This window comes from Phyllostomus hastatus, unplaced genomic scaffold (assembly GCF_019186645.2).
Source record: "Phyllostomus hastatus isolate PE091 unplaced genomic scaffold, TTU_PhHast_1.1 phas_scaffold_1674, whole genome shotgun sequence".
Taxonomy (NCBI): Eukaryota; Metazoa; Chordata; class Mammalia; order Chiroptera; family Phyllostomidae; genus Phyllostomus; species Phyllostomus hastatus.
Window position 1 is genome coordinate 1,175,622 of NW_025334011.1, and position 21,376 is coordinate 1,196,997.

The 21,376-nt window shown below is 37.3% G+C and overlaps 1 protein-coding gene across 6 annotated transcripts in view; it reads left to right on the forward strand.

The window, feature by feature from the left end:
* Window positions 1-21,376, forward strand: part of SLC4A4 (solute carrier family 4 member 4) — a 327,443-nt gene that overhangs the window by 138,993 nt on the left and 167,074 nt on the right. For 4 of the 6 annotated variants that reach the window (XM_045858122.1, XM_045858123.1, XM_045858124.1 and 1 more), the window contains 2 exons: window positions 6,671-6,831; window positions 17,858-18,037. In XM_045858122.1, coding sequence (XP_045714078.1) covers window positions 6,671-6,831; window positions 17,858-18,037 — 341 coding nt within the window. The remainder of the gene's footprint in view (window positions 1-6,670; window positions 6,832-17,857; window positions 18,038-21,376) is intronic. The other 2 variants (XM_045858121.1, XM_045858120.1) reach the window with 1 other exon arrangement.

The following is a 21,376-nucleotide window of genomic DNA, read 5'->3' on the forward strand; positions in this document are numbered from 1 at the left end:
TAGCATAATTCATCTGCTTCAGATAAGCTCCTCCTACGGAGCTCCCCACTACAATGAACAGCTCCATTTTTCTGGTTGCTCAAGCCAAAAACATTGTAGTCTTCCTTGACCCCTGTCTCTCTCTGCACCCCCTACTTGATTCCTTGGCAAATCCTGTCTGTTTACCCTCAAAGATATTCAGATATGCAGAATCCTACCATATCTGACATATAGTACTGCCATAACCTGGTCCAAGCCACTGCTCTCTCTCACCTAGATTACTGCAAATGCTTCTTAATTAGTCTACTACCTCCTTGCACCTGTCCTTACCTCTTCATATACTGGCCACCATGATCTCTTTGACTCATCTGCTACTTTTGTCCCTCTCCATCACTCTGCTTGAGCCTCATGGGCTAGTCATGCTCCCGGGTCAGGGGTTTTGCATTTGCTGTCCTCACTGTCATTTTCTTTCCTCCTTTAATATTACCTTCTCAGTGACTGCCCTTTCTAAAATGAAACCTTTCCTCAACACTCTTTAGTCCCTATCCTCCGTAATGTTTGTTTAGTACTTATCAGCATTCAGCGTAGTATATATCTTGGTGTTCTATCTCCCTAATAAAGTCAAAGGTCCATGAGGGCAGGAACTGTTGGCTGTTTTGTTTATCACTGCTCGTGCCTACAACCACCTGGCACACAGTCTACAGTCAAGAAATATGTGTCAATAGGATGAATGGAAAAGTAGAACCTTGATTCTTAGTTTGCTGCTTTACCTAAGTCCTGTTGGGAGGTTTGGAGGTGATATTGTCTCCAGAAGTGATTTAGATTTTCAGTAATTTTTACTTCCTTCAACATACTCTGTTTAGGAATATGTTTGCAGTAATTTCTAACTGCTGTTTATGATGTCCAATTTCCAGATATGATAAGGATATTTTTCCTCATGAAAAGGTCTCAAACCTACACTAGTAATAAAAATACAGTGCTTAGAAAGAATTCATTTTATATATAAAAATGCAGCAGCATGCATATTTTTCTGGCTCACCTATAAAATTGAGAATTTTTTCCTTTTTGTTAATAACCTGATTGATAGAATTTTTTATTCTATAGAGAACTAACCTACCAGACTTCTTCAGCTTAATGCAATTTCTATTGTTTGCACTCCCTACCCATTTTAATACTCTCCCTTTTAATGTTCAATACTTTTTGACTAACGATTTGATATCACCAAGAATATCCTACATTGAGTCTCAGCATTACTGTAGTTCTTGTCCTACTTCAAGTTAGCTCTGTGCCTCAAAAAGTAAGGAGAATGATTTCAGTAGTAGGAAAATGTCCCCATTAACATTTTAGAAGTCACAGTAGTCATGTAAAAATATAAACGAGGGAAGATTTTATTTATATACAACTTGAGGTACAGCCAACTCTACTATCTTCTTTTCTCACATCTTTCCCCTGCTCTTCCCTTTCCTAAAAGTAAGAACTTTGAATTTTCACTGGTTCTTCCAACAGAGCACAAGTTGGAGACTGCAAGGGGAGAATGATCACACCTGAAATGAGGATGTGGTCAGTGGAATGCAGAGATCACTCCGTTTTAAAGAGCATTCCGAAGTGTTTGGTCATTAGAATACTGATACTCAGTAGTGTAGCAGGAATTATAGTGGAATATTTGGTATTAGGGAAGAAGCCTATTTTCTCATTAAGAATTTCTAGGTGGCTAGGTATTAGCTAGTGGATTCATGGAGGAAACTGGTGAAAGAGTAAGTCATGGTCCAGCTTAGGTGATGGCCCCAAGCCAGGAAGAATGGCTACCATTATCCCAAACTCTATTTCTTTGGGTCTGTGATGTCTCTGCAAAAATGGTTATTGGCTTTCACTTTTATTTCAGCGACTGTTCAAATGGGCAAATTTGTCAGTGGTGAACTGTTGTAAGAAAACACATTAAAGGTCATTCCCACAACGTGATTCCGATTTTACTGCCACACTTGGGTAAAAAGGAACACCATCACAAGTTTCAACAAATACAGCAGCCATCAGAGGAAAGGGGTATTGATGTTTTACTTCTGGTGGGCCAGCACAAAGGAATGCCTCTTCGTTCCAGTTTGCCCTGCAGACTGACTGACATTCCTCTGGTGGGTCTGCGGTCAGGCCTGACCATCAAACACAGACACGGGCACTTGTCCAGGGGGTTTGGAGAGGAACCTCTCCCTTCCCGATCTACGTCGACTTCTCTTTCTCGGAGGAAACTTCCATTTCAGATCAAGTTCATTTTTTCTGTAAGAAAAAGGCTGAAGGAAAAGGAATTTAATCATTTATGTAATGTGTAATTACCATACATACAATTTCATATAAGTATGCACATGTATAACTTTATATAACTTTTATATAAACATATAACTTTTATAGCAGCATACATATAACTTTTATAATAACTTTCACAGTTGACCTAGAAATTTAAGAATTTCCTTAACAATATCATTTATCCCAGATACACGCTAGAACTGGCTTCTTTCATTTGTGATGAAGCAATTACTAGTTAGCAAGAAACTTTATTATCATTTTAATAGTTTATGAAGTTGGATTATAATCTCGGGCAAAGGTCATGTCTATTTTCTACAGTAAAGCTGACATCTTTTAAAGTTAGAGGTCTTGTCTTTTATGAATTATATTTAATCATATGATTGGAAAATTGCAAAATTCAGTGATTTCCTGTGGGTTTTCTGTTTCTTCAACAAATGAGCCAAAATACTATTGTTTGGCACTCACTCAAAGTCCATTACTCGGCAGTGTACTTCCTCATTCTTCTAAGACCTAGGAATAAGTAAACTTCACCTAATAAACTCCTCTTCCAAGGTTACAACAGTTTGGTAATTGCAAGCAATTAAAAAGCCAACTTCTGAAATTAATTTTCCCATAACATGTCAAGTACCAAGCAGAAGGAAAAGAAACTTATTGCAAATACACAGTTATTCATAATTATTATGAAGGGTACACAGTGGCTTTTTGTACATTTTACAATAAGAACATCTGTTGTTTTTTATGAAGGTAATTACATGGTTCTGAAGCACCTTTAAAAATTCACTGACACTCAGAAAGGCTGAACTTTGGTACTTTGGCCTTAGCCTATTCTTTAATGGGTCCTATTTGAGTTCAGTAGTTTCATTTCTTTTTCAAAATTTGTCCTTGATAGGTGAGGAGGATAGACATAGGATATATAGTCTCTGGAATAAAACTGCCTGCAAATAATGTTTAAATGGGCAAACTATTACGTTATGCCTGAAAGCTTATGTTGGAAGTACCTTGAATGATGAGTTCTTTGAACAATTAGAGCAATACATTTCAAAGGAATGGAATAGCCATTATTCCAGTTTTCCTTAAGCTATTAGCTGTGCTATGATATGATGTCATCACAACGTTCAATATTTACCGAACTCAAAGTGAAATAGATGCTAAACTGAACTGTGAGATAATACTTATCCCCTGGGAATTGACTAGTTTTGAGACTACATTTCATTCCTTTATTGTTAAATCCAGACTTAAAAAGCTGGTGTATTCCATGATGGTGAGTAATGCTATTCCATAAATCCAAGCTAGTTAAGATTTATAATTTATAAATATACTTTTAAGACTTGTCCAAAGTCATATTGAAGTCCAATTCAGTTGCCTACAATATGTACTATGGACAGGAATAAAAGAAAAGATCAATCACAAAAGAACGCTCCTTAAACATTTTAGTAGTAGTAGTTTTTTAGTAGTAGTTTTGCTCCTTAAACATTGTTTTTTATTAAACATATTGTTTGGATTGTTGAGGATGATAATAAAAAAGAGCCATTGTCCTATGTTATATGTACATTAGGTTTAGTTTTCTTATAAGAAATGGTTTGGCAATATAGATTTATGGCAGCTGATAAAAAGGGGGGCTGATTTAGGAAGAAAGAGAAGCAGGAAGTGAAGGCTGTATAAAACACTCCCCTTTACTGAGTTTCTAGCTGGCTCTTGTAATTCATCTTGAACTTAAACTCTATGACCAAAGAGTTTCTTCAACTAACAAGAATATTCTTAGGAATAAAGACAAGGAGTAAGTACACTCTCTATAGATGACATAATTATATATAACCCTGTATTAGTTTTATGTACTATGGAATCTTCTATCTACTAGAGTCTTATTTTGAGCAATAAATTATAACTCAAATATAAATGTGATTCACATAGCAATTATCAACAAACAGGGTTGGACATTTTGTGAGTAGGAATGAAAAGATAATATAGCTAAAGTTGCTCTGGCAGGTATGGCTCAGTTGGTTGGACATCATCCCACAAACCAAAGGGTTGCGGGTTTGATTGCTGGTCAAAACACATGCCTAGGTTGTGATCTCTGTCCCTGGTTGGGGCATGTACGAAAGGCTGATCAGTGTTTCTCTCTCACATCGATGTTTCTCTCCCTCCCTTCCGCTCTCTCTAAAATCAATAAGCATGTCCTCTGGTGAGGATTTAAAAGAAAAGAAAGAAAGAGCCCTGGCTGGCATAGCTCAGTGGATTGAGCGCAGGCTGCGAACTAAAGCATCGCAGGTTCAATTCCCAGCCAGGGGACATTCCTGGGTTGCAGGCCACGGCCCCCAGCAACCGCACATTGATGTTTCTTTCTCTCTCTCTTTCTCCCTCCCTTCCCTCTCTAAAAGTAAATAAATAAATAAATCTTTAAAATTGAAAAAAAAAAGGAAGAAAAATATACCTAAAGTCATCTAATATAATATGCTTCATAAAATGGTGACTCAAAATAACCCCAAACCTTTTATCATTTCAGCAAATGCATAGAATTCAATGAGTGTTAACTAAAATTGTCATTTTTCTCTCACTTCTATTTCTGTGGTTCTAATACCAGCCAAAGTGAAGAACTAATTTACACACACACACGCACACACACACACACACACACACACACACATGAATATTAAGGGTCCTTGATTCTTTCTTGGAATGTTTTGCAGCCACTTTGTAGAAATAAAAAAGGTCCAATTCTGAATGTTTAAAACTGTGGTGGTGATGTTGGCCTTTTAACTTGTGAGGAAAACCTGTAAAAATCTCCACTGCCTACATTTTTGGGATACAGGGGAAAGGAGGAGAGTCTTAGAACGGAGGGCGAGGTTGGGAGTGAGGCTGCCATTGACAGGGAGTTTCTTGGCTGGGAGAGGCTTCCTGAGATGGCTAATGGAGGGGACTCTTGGAATAAGGATAAAACACTTGAGTCACTTGAATGTTGGGCTTGATTAAAATTCTAATTTTCGTTGACTCTGTGGCTGATCTCTTGATCTTTTTTCACTCCTGGTTCTGCTAATGTGTTTTTTTTCCCCCTCCTCTGGGGATGGTGAGCGGTCTATAAATATCTCATGTAGAGCTTCCTCTGATCTCTGCCCTTTGTTCTCTGGCTTTACTGAGCTAGGTGAGCATTTAGCTTTTCTAGGGAAACATGTTTCAATCATTAAACCTTTGGATGAAGAATGTAGAAAAACAATTTTTTAAACCTCTCTGTTTATCTTTTCAATATCTTTCAGAACGTTTGAAGTGACATAAAAAAGCATTTTTCTTTGGGTCATGATAACTAGTGAAATGATAATGCTTTTTTCCCCTTTTTTACCAGTATAAGAAGAGTCTATATGTATAGCATGTGGGACATAAAAACTGTCAATTGTGTTTTGCTTTCATTTTCATTAAACATTTTAATTGATATATAGATTGATAAGCTATTAAAATGTCTAGAAGTCTTAGAAAAATCTATGCAAGAGGGTTGTTTGCTCCACTGGTAAGGTTAATACATCTGTTACAATCAGAAGATGTGTTGTTCATTGAGCCTGCATATTTTTGAAGCCAGATTTTAAGGAGGGAATGTGGGTCAGCCGAAAAATATGTAATATATTAAAGTAAGACATAGCAATACATGCTCACCTACTGTAGCCATTAAAAGAGAATTTTATATTCATCTGACCATTTCACACACCATATTTTTCAAATATTTAAGATAAATACTGCCCTGGCTGGTGTGGTTCAGTGGGTTGAGCATCATCCTATAAACTGAGGGGTCACTGGTTCGATTCCTGGTCAGGGCACATGCCTGGGTTGCGTGCCAGGTTCCTGGTTGGGCATGCGTGAGATGTGGCGATCAATATTTCTTTCTCACATTAATGTTTCTCTTCCTCTCTTTCTCCCTCCATTCCCCCTCTCTACAAATAAATAAATAAATAAAAATCTTTGAAAAGATAAATATTGGTTCATAACTGATATTTCACCTTATGTAAACTTGCCTTGTGAAGTGATAACAGAATTCTCACAGTAGTGGCTATTTTTTACACATTGTAGGCTCTACCTAAGTGGAGCCTACATAAGGAGATTTTCATAAGGTATATTTTTTCTACCTCATTTTAAAAATTCAGCTATTCTTAAGGATTTCATGTTATTGCTAGATATAAAACCAGGAATGCTTTGGTTCCTTTTGATTTTCTTGCTAACAGTAGGGAAGGGTGCAGACTCTGTTTGGTGTATTTATAAAAGTAAAACAATTAATGATATAATAAGCTTTTAAGACTCCAAGAAAGGAGACATGTTGGTAGTGCCAGTGGGAGCAGAAATGGAGGGGTGATATTGCTCTTTCCAAGGTAGCCAGAACACTTCTAATTGCTACTCACTAATCTCATGTTCCCAGGTGGATTAAATTTGAAGAAAAAGTGGAACAGGGTGGGGAGAGATGGAGCAAGCCCCACGTGGCCACGTTATCCCTTCACAGCTTATTCGAGCTGAGGACGTGCATGGAGAAAGGATCCATCATGCTCGACAGGGAGGCTGCTTCTCTCCCACAGTTGGTTGGTGAGTATGTTGTTTTAAGTACCTGTCATTTTTTCAGCTTTCCCTACCTATTTGTGAGTCTCCATCAGTGCAGATGACCTCTAGTGTAAGCAGAGTTGAATATTCTGGAACATGGATTCTCTCTTTTTTATGGTTTAAAACTAGTAAGGTTTATTGCAGAAAATTTGGAAAATACAGACAAATGTTAAGAAAATTCAAAAAGCCAGTCATTGCACCTATATCTGGTCATAGTTATTGTTAACATTTTGGCATATTTTCTTCCAGTTTTGTTTCTCCATCTTCTCTCTTATGCTTTTCATTTTTGATCTTACAAAATTTAATATTGGCATTATATTGTATATATACAGGTTTGCATTTATTTCTTTCACTTATTAGCATAGGATTAATATTTTGAATGGAGCCTCCACCCAGTCCTTGGTTGTATTGGACTGGATTTCTGGACACTAGATTTCTATAATTCTTTGACCTTAAACAGAACTGAACTTCTCTGGGGCTCAGTTTTGTCATCTGCAAAACAGGGTATAAATCCTCTGTAGGAAGGAAAATAGTTTAGTTCCTGGGTGGGGCCTGATTTGTAGATGGAAGTCTACAAATGGAAGCTCTTTGAACTGCATGTAGAGAGAAGTTGTGTGAGGCAAGAAGCCAGCAGAACCTTACGGGTTAGTGACTGAGTCAGGCCACTTCAGCTCCCAGTAGCATTTGCACAACCCGCCGCAACTCAGTGAACCTAATGGTGTAGGGCAGCTTTGGCAGCTTTTGCAATTAGTGTTGTGTAGTGAATGTTAACTTGTCATGTTGAACACCTTGGGCACATATCACTACATTCCAAATAGTGGTAATTGTTTTTATTTTCTAGCAAGTGTATGGCCTAAGTGGCCTCATTACCCTTCACCTCAGTGTAATGAAAACAGCATAGATGTGTTATTCATTGAGCACACTCTCCAAAAGAGGTGCAGGGGCTTTGCCTATTTTTCCTAGGAAAACTTCATAATTAGGTGAGCACTGGGCCTGTTTGGATGACTACACTTTTTCACGGGGTCTGTAAAGTGCCCACCTTGGGATTATGGGGACAAGAATGTGGATCATGGCTCTGCAGAAAGTGACCAGTGTAAAATTTCTGTGTAATTTCAGCCTTGCTGCAAAATTTCTTTGACTGTCTTTAGACAAAAGGCTTGTATGTGGCATCTGTGTCTTTATAATAGACAATGGGAAGGCTGTAGCATTTATATTCAAAGAAAAAAATAGTTGTCAAATGAGGCATATATCTAGCTGATGTGTATGTATGTATTACACTCATCAGAGAGCTTGTTAGTTAGATTTGCAAGGGAGCCCCACACTTTTCATGCATCTGAGGTATTTCAGGTGCAAAAGGAGAAGGGAGAAAGACTAATGTGAAGGTGCTGGGTGGACAGAGTTAATTAGTTCATGCATTCGTTCAGCAGTGGTGTGTAAGCTTCTACAGTGTGCCATTTACTGTTCCAGGCTCTGGAATTAGGTTTGCAAATCCACCACTTTATAAACGAGATAAGTCACAAATCCACGTCTCCACAGGCAGTTAGAAGATAATGCAGGAAGTACTGCTCTATGTAGAATTTTTCATGTTTGACAAGGCAGGTAAAGCTGAAATGGACATTTGACTTATGAAGAGAGATCTTGGATTGTTGTACCAAGGGAAGGTAGAGACGCCTACCAAGACAGAAGCAAAGAGAAGGAATGGTTTCCTGGGTGATTGGCTCCACTGACTTTTTTTAAAAAAATTAAATTGAAACTTTACTTTTATGTGAAAATGTATTATGTTATTTGGATTTATTTTTTTAAATATTTTTGTCATTGAAATTTTTGAGGCTTTCAAATTCAATAGCTGAATGATGGCTGTGTTACTTTAGCCAAACAATTCTTTGAACCGGAGACATTAAGGGTAAAGAGCCTTCTTCTCCCCTGTTGCAGCTTCTTCTGCAACTCAGCAGCAAGAGTGTAAAATCAGGAACATTAAGATTCTAAGTTGAATACAGGCATTCATTTCATGGTAAATCTGTTCTTCACATACAATGAATGATAAGTCAGCTTTTCTTATAAGACATCTTATGAATGAACTAGGATATAACAATAAGTTATCTCAGTGATATGAATACAAATCGTACTTCAGTAGAAACAGAAATGTGGAGAACAAAAACATGTCTCCTAACAGAATAATTTATATATTGATGATTGAAAGTATTATAATTGCATACCAATTAAAAAATAAAAACATAGGCCAAGCACCCTACAGAACTGAAAGCATCCTAAATAACAGGTTGCCAATATTGTTTCATGAGTGTCCTCCCTAAATAACCAATCACACTAGAACGCACTCAAACATACACGTGTGTCAATCCTCATCCATGGCTTCTTTCACTCATTATTAAAGGCTGCATGAGAGATTATTTTCTAAAAAAGTATCATGATTAGCAAAGATTAATCCAGTTTTTGAGTGAGAATTTCTGTATTCTTAGACTTTAAGAACTCCTCTGGAGCAAAAATGTCTGAAATCAGACAAGTTGAAAAAGTGCATCAGATATGCATACATGCAGGGCAAGGCGGACGTTACGCTGTGACCTGGCAACATATAGGCATTCTAAGGGGAGAAGAGCTGTTGTGGTTTAAAGGCCACCAATAAGGTTCCTCTGTTAAAAAGAAAAAGTCTTACTATAGTCTTTTGTTACTGCCTGAAACTTCGTTTGGAGATTCATTTCACTGAGCCGAGTCCTCTATTAAAATACACTACCTTCTGACAGAGGTCACATATTAATTCCATGAGATGCAGGGTGAAGTTGTAGAAAGGGTGGTGAATTTAAAATTGAAGGGGGTTTAGTGAAAGTCTACCCCACTAGCATTTATGATCATGGGATGGATGAGGCAAGTTACTTTACTCTTTAGTGGTCTCAGCTTACTCCTTTGTGAAAGCAGGATGAAGGTGGACCTTTCAGGGTGGTTGTGAGAATTAAGGGAGGACATCTGGTGTGCTTATTATATACTTACATAACTATCTCAGTATCTCAGTGTGCATGTGTTTATCCAGGTCTTTCTGCATGTCAGTTAGCAGAGGGCTGAGTGAAGAGATGCTCAGGGACTTCATGGACAAGAGAGGAGATTCTGAAAGATGTAGTGGTTGGAACTGGAAATATCAGCTTCTTTGCTGTACTTGGAGTTGGTTAGTGAGGGTGACGAAAATTAAAGTTGAATTATATTCTTGGACTTTTGTGTAAAACTGCCATTGGGATCTTCATCACTAGAAAGAACCATTTTAAGGAACTTCTAGTCTTCAGCAGCTAACTGTCCCTTTACATGAAGTAGAAGACAGAGTCCCATATTACATTGGAGATTTGTCAGCCAATGGCCAGAGAGGCTCTGGTATTTACTAAATTTAAGGAAGGTTCTTTAAGCACTCCATGTTCTCACTTTAGTTTTCCATTACTTTTTATTATTAGCTATGAGCTGAACTTTTTCTCCAGCCCCCATGCATTTACTTAAAAAAATGCCATTAAATTTAAAAATTAGACACTACTAGGTTACTGTGAGGTACTATCACTTAGTAATATGTTTACTCTTCAGTCCCTAGGCCAAGCAGACAGAGAGCCAGTGGTGTCATTCTGGAGCTGATAATACAAAAAAAAAATTCAGAAGTAACTAAGTCAATAAGACAATTCATAAGCAAAAGAAAGGAAGAAAAAGAAAGGACCAGATTTGCAGGAGTGCAGGGAGAACATATTTGAGAGAGTATAACTGGCTGAAAAGATATACTTTTTTTAAAGTACATTTTATCAATTATGTTATTAGAGTAGTCCCATTTTTTCCCTCCCATTTATCTCCCTCCACCCTCCACCCCCTGCCCTCCAGCATTCCCCCCCACCTTAGTTCATATCCATGGCTCATACATATAAACTTTTGGCTTCTCCATTTTCTATACTATTATTAACATCCTCTGTCTATTTTTTCACATTTTTATTGTCATTCGAGTACAGTTGTCTCTATTTCCCCACCACCACTCCCCTCCATCCCAGCCCCCCCCCCACTTCCTACCCTTGATCCTACCCACCTTTGATTTTGTCCATGCGTCTGAAAAGAAATACTTAAAAATCCCCTGAAATAAACTAAACCTTGCAGAGGGTTAAAAAGCAGAAAGGAAAAAAAAACCCTTATTATATATTAAATGATGGAAGATGGCATGCTAACTTAGAGAGTTATTGTCATTATTTGGTTATTTGGTTATCAAAAAATTATATTTTTTTTAGCAGAGGATTAAGTAGAGTTGGTTTGTCCTGAATCTAGCTTAGAATTATGTGCAACTAAGTCTTTTTTTAAAATAATTTATTGATTTTTAGAAAGAGGAAGGGAGAGAGAGAAATATCAGTTTATTGTTGCACTTATTTATGCATTCATTTGTTGATTTCTCTTATGTGCCTGACTGGGAATCAAACCTGCCACCTTGGCATATTGGGACGATGTTCTAACCAACTGAGCTATCTGGCCAGGGCCTGCAGCTAAGTCTTAAAAGATGTATTTCCCTTCTACTCCATTTATCTCAACAAATTTATGTCAACAAATGAGAAGAAAAAGTAATAATAGCAAGTGTGATTTTATCAGACAAACAATAGCAAACTTTTCATCCCTTTTTGCAGTCTACCTGCTATTTCTTAGTGGCATCTAATGGAGATCTTGGAGGCATCTCCCCTTCCTGCAGGCACAAATGTACCTGGTCATGAGCAGTGGGAGACTGTTTAAGCAGACTTTGCTTCTCACACTTGTATTTAAAAATTTAGCCTCAATTCCCAGCCAGGGTATAAGCCTGGGTTGTGGGCCACGTCCCCATTTGGCAGCGTGCGAGAGGCAACTGATTGATGTGTCTCTAGCACATTGATGTTTCTCTCCCTCTTTCTCTTTCCTTTCTTCTCTCTCTAAAAATAAATAAATAAAATCTTTTAAAATAGAATTAAAAAAATAAAAAATAAAAATTCAGCCTAATTCTGATTTTCTTCAGAACATTTTCTTGTTTTCTTCATGAAGAAACCCTTCTTAATGCTGATAGAAAAATGTATCTTTAAAGCATAAAACATTATTTTTACTGATTATTTTAGTAGCTTATTATTACTATTGTTATAATTCTACATTTAAAGAGTGTCATTCACATGTGAAGCTATGTACTTGGGAATTTTCCTCCTCTGTTAAGTTAAAAAAAATATAAGTCATTTCAGGTATGTTTTATTGTGATGGAAAATGGATTAGGAAAATGTAGCTCTGTTTTTGGAATTCTCATTTTTATATTTAAAGGCGTTCCTGGGCTGTCGCTGTTGGCAGATGTGTTAGTCAAGTTGTTTTTTTTTTGCTTTTTACACCTTTTTTATTTTCAAAATGGTAATATGTTTATGTTTTATCAAAAATCTATGTTCATTTTTATATAATCCAGAAAAATATAATGCACAAAAAACAAAATAACACAAATCTGATCTTTAGGAAGAAAAACTTCCAGCAGTTTTTCTATACATCATCTGTTTACACATATGAAACTTATATTATAGAATGAGATCATGTTATAACTTTAATCTAATTTTTTAAACTTAAAAACATAATACAAATGATCTTTCCATGTCATTAAATATAAATGTAAACATTTTAATGGCTGCAAAATATTTAAAAATCTATTATTGGGCATTGAAATTGCCTTCAAGTTTTTTTTATTATTACCCAAATTTTATTGTATTTTTTAATGCATGTGCATTTTTTTAAAATATGTTTTATTGATTATGCTGTTACAGTTGTTCCATTTTTCCCCCTTCCCTCCCCCCTGCACAACCTCTCCCACCTACATTCACCCCCTTTGGTTCATGTCCATGTGTCATACTTATAAGTTCTTTAGCTTCTACATTTCCCATACTATTCTTACCCTCCCCGTCTATTTTCTACCTACCAGCTATGCTACTTATTCTCTGTACTTGCCCCCCTCACCTCCTCCCACTCCCCTGTTGCTAACCCACCATGTGATCTCCATTTCTGTGGTCCTGTTCTTGTTCTAGTTGATTGCTTAGTTTGTTTTTATTTTTGTTTTAGGTGTGGTTCTTAATGACTGTGAGTTTGCTGTCATTTTACTGTATATGTTTTTTATTTTCTTTTTCTTAGATAAGCCTCTTTAACATTTCATATAATAAGAGCTTGGTGATGATGAACTCCTTTAACTTGACCTTATCTGAGAAGCACTTTATCTGCCCTTCCATTCTAAATGAAAGCTTTGCTGGATAGAGCAATCTTGGATGGAGGCCCTTGCCTTTCATGACTTGGAATACTTCTTTATAGCCCCTTCTTGCCTGTAAGGTCTCTTTTGAGAAATCCGCAGTCTGATGGGAACTCCTTTGTAGGTAACTGTCTCCTTGTCTCTTGCTGCTTCTAGGATTCTCTCCTTCATTTTAATCTTGGGTAATGTAATTATGATGTGTCTTGGTTTGTTCGTCTTTGGGTCCAACTTCTTTGGGGCTCTCTGAGCTTCCTGGACTTCCTGGAAGTCTATTTCCCTTACCAGGTTAGGGAAGTTCTCCTTTATTATTTGTTCAAATAACTTTTCCACTTGTTATTGTTCCTCTTCTCCTTCTGTACCCCTATAATTTGGATATTGAAATGTTTAAAGATGTCCTGGAGGTTCCTAAGCCTCTCCTCATTTTTTTGAATTCTTGTTTTTTCATTCTTTTCTGTTTGGTTGTTTCTTTCTTCCTTTTGGTCCATTCCATTGATTTGAGTCCCAGTTTCCTTCCCATCACTATTGGTTCCCTGTGCATTTTCCTCCATTTCACTTAGCGTAGTCTTCAGTTTTTCATCTAATTGGTGACCAAATTCAACCAATTCTGTGAGCATCCTGATCACCAGTGCTTTGAACTGTGCATCTGATAGGTTGTCTATCTCTTCATTGCTTAGTTGTATTTTTTCTGGAGCTTTAATCTGTTCTTTCTTTCGGGCCATTTTTTTTTCGTCTTGACGTGCCTGTTATGTATGAGGGGCAGAGCCTTAGGTGTTCACAAGGGCGGGGCAACCCAGTCTCTCGGTTGTGACACTGTATGTGGGGGTGGGGTCCGAGAGGGAACAATGGCACTTGCTCTGCTCTCTGCCGTATTTCAGTCCCTTCTACCATTTCCCCCAAGCAAACCGGGCCTTTCTGGTGCTGATTCCCATGTGGGTGGTCTTGTGTACATTCTAGGACCCTGTGAGTCTCTCCAACTAACTCTCCTGTGAGGCTGGGAGTTTCTCCTTGCATCTAAACCCCCACAGGTGTTTTAAATCAGTGTTTTGAGGCTTTATTTCCCCATGCTGGGATCCTGGGTTGCTCAGTCCATCTTGCTCCCCAGTTTCACCTGGTTTATCTGAGTGAGAATGTGAGACCACCCGGTCCGCCAGCCACCTTGCACGCTGCACCTGTCCACAATCCCCGTCTCTCTGTGTTCACCAGCTGCTGCCTTGTGTGCCCAGGGTCCACCAGCCGCTGCTTTTTTTTGCTGCAACCCCTCTCCCCCTGGCCGCCCAACTCCACCCCTCCTATCGGGCTGGATACATGTTTCTTCTTTAACTCCTTGGTTGTGGAACTTCCATACAGTTCAATTTTCTGTCAGTTCTGGTTGTTATTTTGTTTCTCAATTTTTGTTGTTCTTATTTTGGTTGTGTGAGGAGGCACAGTGTGTCTACTTACACCTCCATCTTGGCCAGAAGTCCTGGTATTTTTTAAACAATACTTTATTGATTATGAAATAACAGTTGTCCCATTTTTCTCCCCTTTATTGCCCTCTGCCCTGCACCCCCCACTTCCATCAGCATTCCCCACCCTCTTTGTCCATGTCCATGGGTTGTACATATGAGTTCTTTGACTTCTTCATTTCCTATACTACTCATAACCTCCCCCTGTCTATTTTGTACCTATCATTTATACCTTCTTATTCCCTGTACATTTTCCGCCATCCTCCTCCCTCACCTTCCTCACTTATAACCTTCCATTAGACTATCAGTTGATTTCTCAAAAGAAATCTTACAGACCAGAAGGGGCTGGAAAGAAGTATTCAAAGTCATGAAAGGCAAGGACCTACATCCAAGATTACTCTACCCAGCAAAGCTATCATTTAGAATGGAAGAGCAGATAAAGTACTTCTTAGATAAGGTCAAGTTAAAGTTCATCATCACCAGGCTCTTACTATATGAAATGTTAAAGGGACTTATCTAAGAAAAAGAAGATCAAAACTATGAACATTAAAATGACAACAAATTCACAACTATCAATGACTGAACCTAAAAGCAAAAACAAAAACAAACTAAGCAAACAACTAGAACAGGAACAGACTCACAGAAATGGAGATCACATGGAGCCTTCAAGTTTTTATTGCAAAGAAAAGAAGTGAACGTTTTTGTCATGCGTTATTTGTTATTTGTGAAAGTTATTTGTGAACGTTATTTGTGAAAGTAATTATTTCCTTAACATAGATTTCTAATGCTGAAATATTCACAGAGTTTGAACACATGAATGGGTTTTGTTATGTGGTTGCCGCTTGGCCTTCAGGAAGGGTTGTACTTGTTCCCACAGTCCTCATCAGTGCATGGAGCCGTCTGTAGCACATCCTTCATGTCGTTAGGGGTCAGCCTTTTAAGTTGCCACTTGGCTGGATTAACAGATACCTCGAGATTGGTTATATTTCTGTTGTTTTGCAGAAACTCTGCATATATCAATTTTTTTTTGTCTAGAGCTTCCTTTTCAAATAAAGTACTGTGTGATATGGAAAAAAGATCTAAACTATGAATCAGAAAACCTGGTTTTATGGCGGGGGGGCTTGCTTCTAATTAGGCTATGTCTGTGAGCAAGTGTCTCTTGCCCTGTGTATAACAAGGGGTTGAACTTGACATTCCCTGAGGTTCCCTTCAGCTCTGCTGTAGTCTAAGGTTGGCAAATTCTTTCCCAATTGGTAACGTCTGTGGGATTTTGAACACTGAAGGCTTAATTTCAGTGTGGTTGTGAAATGTGACTGCCCCAACTTTCCTTGAAAGATTTTGTAGTTTATGCTTAAAAAGATCCCTGCAATGTGGGCCATTTTTATAGAAACTTAATGAAGGGCATAAGCCACACAGATCTTTTAACCTGTTCTAACTGGTGATTTCCAGGCATTAGTAACAGAGGGCTGGCTGTGGCACATGTAGGATTGGTTTGAAATTACAAGGGAGGGCAAGAACAGAGGGAGGCACCACGAGGAAGGATAGACAAGAAACACTTTAATCCACAACCCTGGAATTAGAGTAGGAGTTTGATAACACTTGCAGCAGATATGCTGGCGCTGTTTGTTTATTTTTATGATTCTTCTGTAAAATGGACTTTCCACATTGAACAAGGCTTAAAAGGGGAAATAGAGAGGTTGTGTTTAGTAGCACTTAATTATTTTGCTATGGAGCAGAGCTTTAATTGTGATTATAGAATTGGTTCTAAGAGTTTTACTGAGAAGGGTTTGCATAGTTAAAAATACTGAGAGCTAAAGGTCATTGTCAAACCAAAACATTCCTATGGGAGAAACTTCCTGCCTTGCGCAGGCAGTTCTCACTGAGTGGTCCAGCATTATGTGGCATTTATGGCACCTGTGTGGGCACATGATGCCACGTCCTGGATTCAGCTTCCACTCAGCTCCCAAATAGTTGACTGTACACTGTGTAAATCATTAGTTTCCAGCCAAAGGCTGTGAGGCCAGTTCTGTGGCTGACTTGTGAAAAAGAGGATTTCTTATTTTTATTTTTTTCTGTTACATTTTATATTCAATATTAATTTGTATTAGTTTCAGGTGTACAGCAGAGTTGTTAGACAATCATATGCTTTACAAAGTGTTTCCATACCCATCTGGCACCATAGATAATTATTGTAATATTGTTGAACATGTTCCTATGCTGTACGCTACATCTCCATGCCCATCTTGTTTTTGATTAGAGGGAAACTTGTCCATCAGCAGAGCCACCCATGGAGCAGTTTCTATGAAACACAGTCATCTAGTTAAAACCATTCTTAAAAGAGCTCATAGAAGATTTAATTTTTTATAGTAAGACTAAGATGTTCAAATTTCATAGAAAATTCCAGTCAGATTATACTTTTAAATGACTAATGGAATGTATTTAGAAAAGCTTTAGTTGGATCTAAATAAGCATTCCTTCTTACATAAGACTAAGGCATAATTTTATAGTATAATTGCATTATTGGGTTAATTGGTGTTCAAATAACCTGATATGGGGAAAGGTATTTTTCTCTTTTATTTGGCCTATTATAAAGAAAATAAAACGTGACAGAAGAATTTAGAGGACTACATTAAAAAAATCAATAATGTTGGTACTTTAAATTTTGCATGTGCTCTTCAAGTTTTTTTCATATTATTTATATTTCTGGCACACTTGCTGTGAGAGAATACACGAAATTTTCTTTAAAAAAGGTCTTTATTTACTTTAGACAGAGGGGAAGGGAGGGAGAAAGAGAGGGAGAGAAACATCAATGTGTGGTTGCCTCTCAAGCACCCCCTACTGGGGACCTGGTCCACAACCCAGGCTTGTGCCCTGACTGGGAATGGAACTGGTGACCCTTTGGTTTGCAGGCTGGCACTCAATCCACTGAGTCACACCAGCCAGGGCCAGTGCATGAAATTTTCTAATCTTATCTTTCTTCTTAATTGAAAAATGTGAATTACTGATGTGTTGTATTACTCATAGAAGGATTGATTAATGTGAATTCACTGTTAACTGGGATTTAAAAAATGACCAAGCCAATTTTTCCTCTCCAAAAATGTAATTAATACTGGAATATTTATAACTCTGTCATTAATATCAATATCCTTTGTACCCTGTATCTTTACCCTTCATGTAAAGTGGGAAGTTCAACATTTGGAAAACAGTATATTGATACTAAATTTGAGGATGCTATCTATAAACTTAGAGTAAAAAATTAACTTTGTGGTCTTGCGACTGAGTTTTTTTTTTTTTTTTTATTTTGTTTCTGTATCAGAGATGATTGTTGACCATCAGATTGAGACAGGCCTTTTGAAACCTGACCTTAAGGATAAGGTGACCTACACTTTGCTCCGGAAGCACCGTCATCAAACCAAGAAATCCAACCTTCGATCCCTGGCTGACATCGGGAAGACAGTCTCCAGTGCAAGTAGGATGTTTACCAACCCTGATAATGGTAATGCAGGGGCCGACTGGCTGCTGCTCTCTTTACCAGTCCCGCTCACCTTTCCTCCATCTCTTGTCATCTTCTTTTAAAACCCCCTCTCCATATTTTTTTCTCAAATTCACATGCCACTGCCATTTCATAATGACACTTTCTATACCATTGGGCAGGTTTGCAGTCCTGTTGGAAAGATTTCAGCGGTTGCAGTAGGCTGCAAACGCCAAGATGCCTTGCTCCATATACATCTGTTCTGATGGACTGAGATGGTTTGGCAGTACTGCTGTGGTATGACAGCTGAATGTTTGAGGTGAATCAGCAGTTTTAGATTACTGAGTACATCAAGGAACACACCTTTGACATGGAAATTTGTCAGAATCAGGAGGACAGACTAAGATAGGAATGTTCTGAATTCTCATATCATGAAGTATTTGCTTGGTATGTGAATTGGTGTCCAGCCTATAAATGATCATTCATCAAAATAAAGCTCACTGTTATTTTTCTACTTAAAACAGCCATCTGTTCTTTTGTTAGATGTTAATGATTAGATGTGAGAGTAATGATTCAAGGTGGGATATTAACCGCATTATAAAACAATAGGAAAAACACTGTCTTATTTATATTCTATTGCATTTACCAGAGTTTTCTGTGAAGTGTCTCTCTTCTGTGTCATTGTCTTTGTTTCAAATAAATTTCATGATTGGATACAATCTGAGAGCAGAGAAAGTAATTTCCACTGAGTATTGAAAAATGGAGGCATAGAGTACGGAGTCACTAATCATTAAGCTGGTAGAAGTAGGTCTCTCCCATCCTACCCTCCAGCCTTTTTTTAGTATTAAGAGAAATAAGTGCATAAGGGAGCTTCTAACTCACTGCCCTCAGTTGCATTTTCAGAATAACATAAAACGTGCTGTCATGGAAAGGGTACGCTAACTGAGTGGTATAACCCGAATTTTAACTCAGCCAATCCATTTCTGGAAATTGTTTTTTCTGACTAAATATTAAAAGAAATGGTAGTCTTGGAAGAAAGCTTACAATTAGTAGACTTTCTCTGGTATATTTTTGAACCTTTCCATCATTGTAGTTTCTTAATGAGTGTTTAGTTCCTAAATAGAACCAAATGAAAAGTTCAGTTTTATTGAGTGACATATATTATTTTAAAAGTAAAATCAGTTACAAATCAATAATTAAAATAAAATCTCTTTATAAAAAATTTCACTAAAGAAATAATCTAATCTAGAACATTCCTACTACAATTTGATGGCTCTACCATTACCTGGAATACTATTGCTACCTAAACACATTTTGATTTTTGTGAGTTTTTTAATTGTATTTTTAAAGAGAGACATTGTTTAATGGATAGAAATGTTATAGGATGAAGAAATGATTATAACTGGTGTCACAAATATTTCATTTTAGAAGCACCCCATGTATTTAAAATTGTAGCAATTAAAGAATTCTGTCTTTTATATCTTATTGATTATTCTCTCATGTAAAATGAAAGTCCATGTTTGGAGATTTGTTTTCTAGTCATAAAGTTGGTGGTAGCATAAAGAATCAAGAAAGTGCACTTTTTTTTTTTCAAATAATGGTATATTTGCAAAGTGAAGAGGAGCAGATATGACAGAATGAGGGGCCTTCCACCAGTGTGGCGTGAGCTTCACGCCATGGGTGTGCACGCAAAGCAGGAATTAGGAACAGATGGGTCTTGGAGGCCACTGTCTTGTGCTTTAGGAGAGGGTATTTGGATGTGAAATACAGCAAACCAGCTGATACGTCTTATCACTTCTGTCCTATCAGTGGATCTTTGAACTTCAGAAGAAAGTTGAAATTGCTTTTCTCATTTGCCTTTTCTCTTGTGAAATGTTATATACTCTGGACAAAAAGCAACTAGGAAGGGTGGGCAGTTCTTTTCCTTTCTGACTCTTCAGCTTACACCCTGAAGCATGGAATTTGAGTAGGGCTTTTTAAACATGTTATTATTGACCTTTGTGTTACCCACCTCATTTGAAACATCCAGAGGCAAGATTTGGCTTTGAGAGATTCTGTAGCCATGGATTTCACATGCCTCCAAGGTGTACACTCTTAGAAATTATCAGATGGTAAATTTTTGGTTTTCTAGAGGCACTTAATTTACAAGTTTATACTTGTAACTGTGTTCCCAGCATGTAACTTTGCATGTTACAGTTAACTACTTAATATCTTTAATATTATAAAAATTTCTTAGGATAAATTTCTAAAATAAAGAATTACAGAACTCTTGCTACTATTTTAATAAACCAGAATCTTATATTTATTGTAGTCAGAACAAGATTCTGATATCTGTATGTAAAACCTATAGAAACTTGTCATAGTCTAGAAAATAGACTCAGTGACACTGTTGGCTTTGGTTGTGAGAGCAACAATGTAATTAATAGCTGACACTCATGAAGGTAGTTTACAATTGGAATTTTTTTATTTCACAGCAGTGTGCTGGAGCCACCTCTTATCTACTCATAAGAGTCAATTGTTATCAGGAATTTTATGAGCTGATTGTTAAACATAGCTATTATTAAAAATTAAATTAGATAGACATGCTTAAATATTTTTAATTACATTAAAAATAAAGGTAATAAAACTCAAAGTTCATCACTTCCTACTTATTTTACTATAGTCTATGCTCTTGAGGTTATTTACATCTATTGTGCCTGTGTGGCAGCATTACTACAAAATGATATCCTACTGTTTGCCTTTTCCCAACTCTGCATACGGGGACTTCATACTTGTAATTTGAAATCGCCCATGCTGGCAGTATTTACACCATATGAATCAGCAAAAGCTATAGATCAGGGCTTGATTTGGTAATCATCTTTAGACTTAAAGTGATAAAGAAAATGCTAATAATACAGATTCAACTTAAAAGTGTGTAATGTCTGTAGTTGTGTTCTTAGCTTGGCAACTGTAACAAATTTCTGTAGCTTAAACAACTACATTTATTTACCATAGTTCTGGAGGCTGGGAAGACCAAGATCAAGGTGCTAGAGATCTGGCCCTCTTTGGGGCTTGTAGATGGATGGTTGCCTTCTCACTGTATTTTCATGTGGTGGAGAGAGATTATCTTTTTCTTATCTTTTCTTATAAGGGCACTAGTCCCATTCAAGGTGGCTCTGCCCCATGGCCTAATTACCTTTCAAAGGCCTCACCTTCCAACATCATGACATTGGGGTTATTTCTTTCTTATTTATTTATTTATGTATGTTGTATTTTCCCCTGTTTCCAGGATTTAAACATATGAATTCTGGGATGATGCAAACATTCAGTCCATCACAGCTGTTAAAATATGAATATCACAAAGATTGAGGAATCATTCCTCTG